Below are 12,006 nucleotides of genomic sequence, written 5' to 3' on the forward strand. Positions count from 1 at the left end.
CTGCAAATCAATCAATGTGATACACCACATTGACAGGCGGAAGAATAAAAACCATATGATTCTCTCAATAGATGGAGAAAAAGCTTTTGATAAAATTCAACATCCATTTATGATTTAAAAACTCTTCAGAAAGTGAACATGGAGGGAACATACGTCAACATAATAAAGGCCATATATGACAAACCAACAGCAAACATCATACTCAACAGTGGAAAGCTGAAAGCTTTTTCATTCAGCTTAATATCAAACAGACAAACAAACAACCCAATCAAAATAAGGGCAGAAGACCTAAATAGGCATTTCTCCAAAGAAGACATACAGATGGCCATCAGGCACATGAAAAGATGCTCAACATCCCTAATTGTTAGAGAAATCAAATGAAAAATACAATGAGGTATCACCTCACACATGTCAGAATGGCCATCATCAAAAAAAAAAGACCACAAATAATAAATGCTGGAGAAGGTGTGGAGAAAAGGGAACCCTCCTACACTGTTGGTGGGAATGTAAATTGGTGCAGCCACTATGGAGAAAAGTATGGGGGTTCCTTAAAAAACTGAAAATAGAGTTATCATATAATCCTGCGATCCCACTCCTTGGCATTTGTCTGGAGAAAACTCTAATTTGAAAAGATACATGCAACCCAGCGTTCATAGCAGCATTATTTACAGAAGCCAAGACACGGAAGCAAACTAAAAGTCCATCTACAGATGAATGGATGAAGAAGATGTGAGATATATATATATATATATATATTTGAATATTACTCAGCCATAAAAAGAATGAACTAACGCCATTTGCAGCAACATAGATGGACCTAGAGATGATCATACTAAGTGAAGTAAGGCAGACAGAGAAAGAAAAATGTCATATGATGTGACTTATATGTGGAATCTTAAAAAATGATAAAAATGAACTTATTTACAAAACAGAAATAGACTCACAGACATAGATAACAAACTTATTGTTACCAAAGGGGATAGCAGGGTGTGGGGAGAGATAAATTCGGAGTTCATGATTAACATGTACACACTACTATATATAAAATAGGTAAACAACAAGGACCTACCATATAGCACAGGGAACTATACTCAATATCTTGTAATAACCTATAATGGAAAAGAATCTGAAAAAGAATGTATATATATATGTGTGTGTGTGTGTGTGTGTGTGTATATATATGTATAACTGAATCACTTTGCTGTATACCTGAAACTAATACATTATAAATTAACTATACTTCAATTTTTTTAAATGGTTAAAAAACTAAAAACAAAAAAAAAACAAAAAAAAAACCCACTACAGGAAGCATATACTCTATCAGCCAACTTACCAAAAAGAACCCAAAACAAACAAACAAAAAAGGATCTGGAAGTTGCATATGTCACTTTACACTTCTTGCGGACTTGGCCACATGGCCATACCCATTGCTTGGAAAATAAGGAGTTCTCTAATGGAATAATCACATGTCCTGCTAAACTTACAGAGACTCTATTACTAAAATGAAAAAGAGGAGAAATGGATGTAGGGGTTCAGTCTGCCACAGAAGCCAAATTAGGATCAGAAGGCTCCATGGTAAGAGTATAAGATAATAAAAATACACAAACACGTGTGCAAAATCTCCTGGACAAGGAGAGGCTTTGAATACTGACCCTGAGTCAGAGTTCTGGAGCCTGCGTTACCCACAGCAGCGCTTGTGGGTGCAGAAGATGCAGTGAAATGTAGTCCAGGAAGAATCAAGTGTCTGATTTGTACTTGACAGAGAGAACTCTGGCAGTGTTCAGAGGATAGATTTGAAGGGAGAAGGGAAACCAAGCAGAGGGCTCTTAGAATAATCTAGACAAGGAATGATGAGACAGTGGTGGCAGAGATGATTTCAAGAGATATTTTAAGAATTAGAATCAGAGGGCTTCGGGACATTTATCGGGTGAAATAGGCTAAACTGTGGTTGCAAGTGGAATTTTAATTAGAATTCCCAAGGCTTAGGAATCTTTATCAGTTAGGGTAGGCTGAACTGCGATTACAAATACACCCCCAAGTTATTTAATGGCTCAAATGTAATAGGAGTTTATTTCTCACCCATGTGATAGTCCAAGGCACGTGCTTCCGGTTGGCAGATAGCTCTCCTCCACACGGTGTTTCGGGAAATCAGGCTTCTTACACCTCAAATTGCTTTTAATTTGTTATATTTTAAGAAACACATTTTGTTCACTGGCATATATAGCAAAAGAAATAATACTGTTGTTGAGTTTGTAACTCTAAATTGAAAGAAATGAAACGAAATAAGAATAAACAGATTATAGAAGTATCCATGGGGGAGACTCTCTGTGATAAAAGGAATATCTCCTGGTTTTTAGCAGCATTCCATTGTGAGTTTTAGAAAATGAAATATTGCTACTCGAGTTTCACTGGTTTTCCACAGAAGATTTAACTTTGCTTTCCTAGAACCTTGATGATAATTTCCCAGATACATATAATCAGCAAATGATGCTCTGCCCCATTTTTAAAAATTGTATTCATTATTTACCCAAAAAGAAGAAAAATATAATTTAGAAATATTTCCTTCAAACTTACTAATAAAAATGGTCTTGGTGTTTGACACAGTAATTTTTAGTTTCCTGAAAAATACACTTATGTGGAATGGCTCATTCTCTGTCAAGGGCATGGAAGTGAAATCTTATCATAAATCCTTGACTTTCCTCAGAGAAAGTTGAGAAATCCCCTCATTTTAAAGGTTGAAAAACTACAGGCGAGAGCGGTTAAATGACTTTTCTAAGACCACACTGCTTATAAGAAGCAAAAGTGGCTTTGGTCATTATTCTTTCCAGCACAGGACTTACTGTGAGCAGTGTCACGGAATCCACAAAGAAGAAAATTTCAGGGTCAGTGGAGTTAATAACACTCACTGTGACCCACCGATAGATGGAAGGGGCTGCAGTCTAAGAAAAAGCCATTGAAAGCGGTGATTAAAAGTTACTAGTGACTAATACATTCTTGTTGTATAAAATGATACAATACAACATATAAGGAAGCCAAAAAAAGTTAGTGACACTCAAGGCAACAGTCTCAGAAAAGTATTGAGATAGCCAGAAGAAAAAGGATTGAGGAGAGTATAGCTATTTAGGGTATAAAATTTTAATATTCTGATATTTTTTACATACAAAAGTTCAATGCTTAACATTTCTTTTAAAAAATTATACTTGATCTTGTTTGGTTAGGATGGCTGTAAAAACATAGTAACATATTCTAAAAGAATTCCAGAGAAAATTGTTTCTCCTTAGGTAAAAATCATGCTTAAAGGATGAGGAGTATATTTGTACCTCCAAAGTCTGTGCACTGATCACTGGTCACAGAGGGAGCTCCCAGGGGTGGGAGGAGCAGAGCCCTTTGGAAAGAATGACTATGACATCCAGAACATTCTTCTCTATTGCAGTTGCTCTTATGCCATAGAGTAATATACAATTAATTAATATTCACAATTAAAGCAGTATTTGTCTAAATCTGTGTGAAAAAAATGTAAGTAACCACCCCCCTTCCATGTTTTAGTTTACCAAAACTTCCAGAAGTTACCAGGAAATTGCTTGTAGATACCACCTATAATTTATGCCGTGTGTGAAGGGGAACTTACCCCAAATACGTATATTTTTTTTTTTACATATTCAGAACTCTGCATTTACAAGAGAAAAATAAGCCAAAAAAATTATTCATAAAAATCAACCGTCTGTTCCTGTCATTTACACCTTCCCTACATGGTGTGTCTGGAAGTGTCTTCTACTCCTCAAAGAAAGAAATTTATTTAGTTCAGTCCTATACTGCATTTTATCACAGTATTAGTTTTCATTCATCTCTGTGCTGTATCATGGTAACTTCATTAACCAGCAATTTAAAAATCACTGGAATATTCATATTCCTCATTATGGAAAAAGATTTTAGTTTCCTTTTATTTTATAACATTAAACCATATGTGATTATAAGCTTTTTGCATTTTAATTTTAATATAGTTATTTAGCCCTATGTAATGTTTCCACTGTAGAGCATTACAAATCTCAAAAAAACAAAAAATGAAGAAGGAAAGAGACAGTTTAAGAAATACTTTTAATGTATAAATAAGGTACCTGTTTTGAAGATTTTTAAATCATTAATAAAAATAAATGTATATAAAGATATAGTCTATTGCTCTCAGAATGCTTTGAACTTCTCTATTTTTCCAGGCCTCTTTCAAGTGTGAAGGACCTTGTTATAGAATAGATATTTTCTCTGTTGTATTTGGTCAACAAAAGTAGCTAGCTTTAAATGTTTGTAGAAGGATTGAATACCTTTAGGAAGATCCACCCTAAATTTGAATTCTTTTTAACTGTTCACACTTAATATTTATATTCACTTCTCTTTTTCTCTTTTGTCTTTTTTCTTCTGTCTTTTCATCTTCCTCCTTCTCTTTCTCCATAAGACTGAGTTTCGATTTCGCATTGTTTTTGATTAGGAGTTAGCGTTATTGAATAAGTATAAGCCCCTGAAACAGGAATAGCTGTTTCTGTTTCATTATGTACTTGGTTTGGGATAAGACTGATTTAAACTTGTTAACCAGGAGGCTCATTTATTCTGAAAATGAAAAACAGGACATTCATTACTATATGGCTATTTACATTTTAAAGAGCTTTCATACTATTTTAAGGAAAGGAAGACTGCCATCTTGTGTGTGCTGTGTTTATTGCTGCACAAAAGGGGACACATTCAGACAAAGTTTAGTTCTATGTCGGACTTAAATTACATTAAAGGCTAAATAGTCACGCAAAATGTTGAAATGCTCAGATGTCCTGACTCAAATAAACAAACAAAAACCATAGCTTGGGGACATGTTTTTCTTTACTACATGAAGAAACATTATACAAACCATCTAGTTCCTCTTTTTCAAACAATTTGTTCCTAAGATTCAGATATATACAATGAAAATTCCCTAGATCTAAAATACTCTGGAATTTTTAAAGCACAGAATTTATAATTATAAGATAAAATAATAATGTTTTAAAATAAATTCTGAAGTTAATGCTATCTGATAAAATGAATGTGTGAAAGGTTGCTCTTGAATATGATATTAATAAAATCTGAATTTTATTTTAGGGCTAACACTTCCTAGTTTCTTCTTCTATATTTAGTTGCCCTGTTTACATTTTATTATCATCATAAAAAAGATTGTAATGAGGGTCACAGTCCAGCCAATAACAACAAAGCACAGGTTGCTAGAAAATGCCTGAGAGCTGCCTTAACTTTGAAGAGCAGAACCACAGGCCTCACAATAGTAATTTGATAAGTGTTTGTGCCATCTTGTGGTTGAATGCAATATTGCAACAAAACAGCACTGGCACTTGAATTTAATTTTTGAACCAACAAACTAAATCTCTTTTGTGTGTGTGTGTGTGTGTAATATATTTGTTAAAGGCTAACCACAAGTTAGTGGCTTGGATTTACTTGGAGTTTTATTATAATAAAATGACTTGAGTTCACTGGAAAATCTATTACAATAAAAGAACCTCCAAGACATGTGAAACTTCCTCATCTATGAAATATATATAATAAGGTAGCATTTCCCAAAGAGAGATCATGGATTATTAGTCCTGAAAGATACACTCAAGATAAATAGGCTCTATGGTCAAAGACCTGTCATATCCCCTTGGAGAGTAAAAGTGCACATTATCTTATTTAAAAGCTATAGAAAATTAATCTGTTTAATTTTGTGTTAAACCAGCATTTTCCAAATATGCTTGACCGCAGAATTCCTTTTTAAAAAACAAATAATACTTATTAATATTACCAGGTAATAAAGTGACTACCTTTCAGCATAAAGAATTAGAGCATTAGGTACAAATCTTTTACTGAAACTAAATTAAAAGAATGATGTCTCCAGCTCTGTGTTGGAATCACAAGCTGAAGGTCTTGAACTTTAAATTAAGGAATCTCAGTCAACAAAGGTCCCTCAGTTACAATAATAAGTAAACAATTAGAAATTCCTTAAAGAGTTTTGACTACTAAAAAAGTTATTAAAATTTAATAATAGCACCCAGAAGCCTCTGAATGATAGTTGGAAAGGGAGAAATGTAGCAGATTTTATTCTATGGAGTCAAAACACAGCGGGAAAAGTCAGATGACTGACTTGCCATGTGTGTGCATCTGGAGCTGTTTTCCTGTATTTATGACTGTGAAATTTGCTGACATATGTACCATCTCCAATCCAGGTTATCCTGTGGCCAAAGCCACACATTTACAATATATTTCACCATCATAATATCTTCTCAAAGTCCCTTAAAACAGCCTTTCTCTCTTTTTTATACCAATCCCTGAGATCTTAGTGCCTATCAAAGAGTCAAAAATCTGTCCCTAAGCCTTAACTTAACCCTTAGACCGACTCTTGTTATCTGGATTGTTATTTCCTCAGGCCATTGGATATTTACTGCCTCAAGCGGCATCAAGGATATGATACTAAGTGTGAAAAATGTTGTTTGGAGGTGGCCTAATGTAATATTTAATTTCAGGTTCCAGCATCCTAGCTGTGTGACTTTGGGGAATTTACTTACCTGTTCCACACTATATATTTGTATGTAATACCACTTAAGGGGATTCAATAAATGCCAACAGAACAAATGAAACATGGTTTCCTCAACCATAACCTAGATAACACTACAACTCACCTCACAGGCTCATTGGGTGGTATGTTATATTTGACATAGTACGTGTTCAGTAAATGTTAACAAGAGTGATCTAGATTCCTTTTTGTAATTTAAGTTCTGCCATCAAGACCTAGTGGATTCTAGGAATGAGTTGTCCTTAATTCTAAGGGGATTTTGACAGTTAGCATAGACAGTGGTTGAGGAAAATGTTTCTGGTAAGGAGCAAGAAACAGATTGCTTCCGAAAAAGATTTACATTTGAGTGTATAGGCTTCTGTGCTAAATCATAAGTTATGTCAGTTGTTTGCATAATAGCTAAATTAAATAGTGTGAGATATTAATGTCAATAACTGTTAAGAAACACAGTCCAACTTTCTTGAAGTCACTTTTCTTGTAAAAGGCTTATTCATACCTTTTTTGGACCAAAGAGATACAAGATTGTTATACCTTGAAGGGGGTGAACCATTTATGATGATGTGCCAGAGAGAGAATTAACTGGACTAGGCTCCAGATTTGAGTTCTAGTCTGACCTGGAGCAAACCACTTGACCTTTCCTACTTGTCTCATCTGTAAAACGGAGGCAGTAGTTAGACTCACAGGGGCCTTAGGGTGATTAAGACAGATAATAAGTGTGAGAGTTTTCTAAGTGAGAATAAGTTACTTGTCAATATTGGCATTACTTGTAGTGTCTAAATGATTGTGCAACATCTTTACATAATAATTCTGTGATGGTGTTTTAGAGTTAAAAAAGGAAAATATGGATGTCCATGTTTCCTAAAAAGCTGAGTAGAAGGAACCCTGGGCTTGGCGTCTGAAGTGTAAATTTGCCTTTCATCCTGTTACTTGTTAGCTTCTTATGTGATTTGGTGCAAGTCGCACTGAATCTCAGGTTGTTTCTCACCTGCAATGTAGGTTGATAATATATGCTTTCACCAACTTCACAGAGTCACTTTGAGGATGTATTTAATAGTACTGTGTACTCTGTGAACTGTAAGGTCATTCATTTACTCATCCATTGAACAAATCCTTACTGAGTACAGGCTCTGCCCCAGACACTGTGCCACGTGCTGGGGCAGAGTCCTGCCCTCGCGGGGGTTATAGCCAACGAGAAAATTCCTACAGTAAACTGGTAGACATACAAATTAACCTATAAGTAGCATAATGATTAGTTCTACTAAGCAGAAGAGCAAATGTCAGGAGAAAGTGACAAAGAGACCTAATTCAGATTGGGATGGTTGAGGAAGGCATTCCTGAGCAAATTATATTTAAACTAAGACCTGGAAGATAAGAAGTGTCAGCCAGGCAAAAGGGGAAGAGAGTGGGAAGGAGGGACTTTTCAAGCAGAGAGCCTGGCTGGAATATGTGAAGACTGGAAGCAGAGGAGAACTTCTAGTAACAGGAAAGCTGGAACAGAGTACGGGCCAAAAATGAAGGTGGAGAAGCAGCAAGTTCTGTATACCATGTTAGAGATTTTGGATTTTATTATAGGTGTAGTTGAAAGGTGTTGAGATGTGTTAAGCAAAGAAGGGGGAAGATTAAATATGCAGGTTTAAAAGGTCAGTCTGGCAGCCATATAGAGAATTAATGGGGGGAGGACACGGAAGCGTGGAGAGCCCAGTTAGGAGGCTATTATTGTAGTTGCACAGCACAGAAATCATGGTAGCTGAACTAGAGCGGAGGAGAATTAATCGGACTTGGTGGTGTCCTGGATGGAGAAGGAGGTATGGAAAGTAAGTTCCCTGCATCTTGCTTGAGGAACTGTCAAATAATGGAGACTTTAACGACCTGACAAAGTCTGAGGGAGGAGCAGGCTTAGCAGGAGAGAGGATCGAGGCCTATGTTAACACTGGAATGTCTATTATGTATCCAAGTGGAGGTGACAAAAATCAGCAAGAAGAGAGGTCTACCACCCCACATCATTGTCATTAAATCATTCAATTACTCACCAAATGTTTATTGAGGAACAATATGTCTAATTCTGCACTAAGTGCTGGAGGTTTAAAAAACAGTGATACAAATGGCTCTGATCTCATGGAGCATATTGTATTTTAGCAGCTGGTAGTAGTTGCATAGATGATTTTAAAAATCAAAGACAAAACTGCATGACTGAGGAGATTCAGATGGGTACATGGATGTTAATATCTCTCAAATTACATGCTATAACACTTCCACTCCCCGGGGTGCTCAGCCTGTAGCTGGGGATCAGGGCCTTAAAAAATAGCCATTTTAACTGTTAAACATTTTGGTTCCATTGATTCCCTTAAAGAATGCATTGTAACAGTTTAGTATTAAGCCTACATTTACATTTATAAACATTTTTTAAAGTGTGTCTTGTTATAAAATCAAGCTGTCAAAATGGGAGTTTCACAAAATGGGAAGTCGTTATTTTATTAGACCCAGGTCTAGTCATACAAAAACAAGGTCTTCAATTTACTAGGGGAATGTGGAGAGTTTTGAGAGAGCCCCCAAATGATTAAATAAGAAAATGCATATCCTATAAGGCAATCCTTATATTTAGCATAGATATTTATGTGTCATGGAGGTGAGTGGTGTATTGAGGAGGAATATAGGTAGTGAGTTTAAGTATATCAGCCTCATAATTTTAATACCTAACATTTATATGGTGCTTTATAATTTTCTGAGCCCCACTCATATTTTTCTTTAAATCGTGTAGACTATAGTTTCAGGTTGGACAAAACAGAAAGAATTAAAATTTTATTCTAAGGGAGTCAGATCATGTATAAAAAATTATTTTCTGAGGTTGAAGAGTGTCACACACTGGAATGATTTCCTTGTGATGTTCCTGATTCACCTTTTCTAGGAATCCTTAATAACAGCATAGAGTTATGAGGCCAAGATTGATGTTATTCATCGGTCAAAATGAGAAATGGTATAATATAAATGAATGTGTATAGAGGTCCTTCCCTCTTGAAGTTGCAGGGGAAAAAAAAAAAAAGCACAGGCATTAGAGCCACACAGCCTTGGTTGGAATCTTCACTCTATCTCTTGCTAGCTGTGTACCCAAGAGCAACTTATTTGATGGCTCTTATTTCCTTTATCTTCATAGGGAGCTTAGGAGGTATTAATGGATAATATGAAGTATACAGGTTATTCAACAATCATTTGTGCCCTTCCTCTTGATGCCTTCCTCTGAGGCATCCTTCCCTAGCATTCTAAAATTGAAACCTGTGAAGAAAATACGGGCCCATGGATAAAATTGATACCTGTGAAGAAAATATGGGAACGAGGATAAAACCGAAGCCCAATTTAAGACTCACCTTTTCTGAAACCCGTTAAACTAGTGTAAATTTTTAGCAGCATATATAAGTCTAAAACTTGTTAAATCAGCCAAGATCATGGATCATCTTTTTTATAGTTGACCAGATGAAACGTCAGATTAATCTCTATCATTTACAACATGAATTAAATTTATAAATGCAGCATGCAGTAGAGTTTTAAAATACCAGAACAGAGTTACAGTATTAAGATCGGAAGATAATAATAATAATTATTATTATTATTATTATTTACTGTCACTTGAATATTTAAAGGAAAATTTAGGAAAAGGCACCTAATACTTATTTTTCTCCTGTGATAAGGTTTACTTAAATTTTATTCCTTTAAATACTTTCTAATGTTTAGATGAGCTATTCTCTTGCTTCTGTAGAAAAGCATGATTAACATGGATCAATTTGTATCTCTTTAACAGGGACAAGTGATCCATACGTGAAGTTTAAAATTGGAGGAAAAGAAGTTTTTAGAAGTAAAATAATACACAAGAGCCTCAATCCTGTGTGGGAGGAGAAAGCTTGCCTTCTTGTTGATCATCTTAAGGAACCATTGTATATAAAGGTGAACCATTTATTTGTTTTTCCCTAATGTAATCTGATATAGAAATCCCCGTTTAATGGTTTTTTATAATGTCTGTCTGTCTGATGAGATTTTTCACCAGAGGTATGTTCTGCTATGCGCAATTCTAATCTGTTGGTGATGTGACAGAATGAGCTATAGGGGAGGGGGAGCTGGTGGGAGCATTTTTCTTCTGGACAGTTCTATTACCAATTATATTTAGGAGAATTATGAAATCTGTCTCCTCCTGCTTGGTGCAGTTAACTGATTTAGTGCACTTTGGGAACGTATAAAAACAAGACTCCATATAATCTAGCACGAAGAGCTTGCACAGAACACATCCTTTCTGTTTAAAAATTATATCAAGGGAGACTTCCCTGGTGGCAGAGCACTTAAGAACCCACCTGCCAATGAAGGGGACAGGGGTTTGAGCCTTGGTCCAGGAAGATCCCACATGCCGCGGAGCAACTAAGCCTGTGTGCCACAGCTACTGAGCCTGTGCTCTAGAGCCTGCGAGCCACAACTACTGAGCCTGCATACCACAACTACAGAAGCCCATGCGCCTAGAGCCTGTGCTCCGCAACAAGAGAAGCCACCACAATGAGAAGCCCACACACCACAACGAAGAGTAGCCCCTGCTCGCTGCAACTAGAGAAAAGCCTGCGCACAGCAACGAAGACCCAACGCAGCCATAAATAAATAAACAAACAAACAAACATAAATAAATAAATTTTTTAGAAAGAATTATATCAGGGATCTACCATTCCTGGTTGCAAACAAAATGCTTTACTTGGAAGGTGAGGAGGGTAAACATAATAGAGGGAGAAAAACTCCTGTCTCTATTACATTACCAAAGATGGGGGGAAAAAAAGTATTTCCTTTCATTTGATGTAGTTAGAAAAAAAGAAGAAGAATTTATGGAGTTAACCTTAATTCCTTATTTTACTTTCAAACCTGACTTCCCTTTAATTCATATCTCTAGGTACTTATATTCTTTTTGACTCTTATGTTCTGACTATCCATGCAGTGACCAAACCTTTTTCTGCTTTTACCACATCACTTTAATTCATATCTCTAGGTACTTATATTCTTTTTGACTCTTATGTTCTGACTATCCATGCAGTGATCAAACCTTTTTCTGCTTTTACCACATCACATGCCCCATCCTTTTCTCTAAATTGTCACAACTGGCACGTGAGCCCCAAAGGTCACTTGATCACTCTTTCAGCAATCTCTGGGCTGAGAGATCCTTCTTCCCCTCAAATCTTCATTTGCATTGCTTCCAGTTGTTTCTCTTTTCCACAGAAAGGAAAAAGTAATCAAGATGTTACTAAAATCATAGCAGGACCATTTGTCAAATCGATGAAAAAGAGAACTACAAGTATGTAGTTGATAAGTTTCTAGAAGTCATAATGGGGAGCATAGACCTGTATTTGCTTAAGAAATTGTCTCAAATGGACAATGGCTAAAGGAAATCAGTTAAATAGAATTAGTGA

The 12,006-nt window shown here is 35.9% G+C and overlaps 1 protein-coding gene across 16 annotated transcripts in view; it reads left to right on the plus strand.

The window, feature by feature from the left end:
* The window catches only part of MCTP1 (multiple C2 and transmembrane domain containing 1), a gene marked incomplete at both ends in the record, with an annotated part of 539,514 nt that overhangs the window by 270,221 nt on the left and 257,287 nt on the right, over positions 1–12,006 (plus strand). For all 16 annotated transcript variants that reach the window (XM_079702735.1, XM_079702743.1, XM_079702744.1 and 13 more), the window contains one exon: positions 10,371–10,513. In XM_079702735.1, coding sequence (XP_079558861.1) covers positions 10,371–10,513 — 143 coding nt within the window. The remainder of the gene's footprint in view (positions 1–10,370; positions 10,514–12,006) is intronic.

The sequence above is a fragment of the Hyperoodon ampullatus genome (assembly GCF_949752795.1).
Source record: "Hyperoodon ampullatus genome assembly, chromosome: 4".
Lineage (NCBI taxonomy): Eukaryota > Metazoa > Chordata > Mammalia > Artiodactyla > Ziphiidae > Hyperoodon > Hyperoodon ampullatus.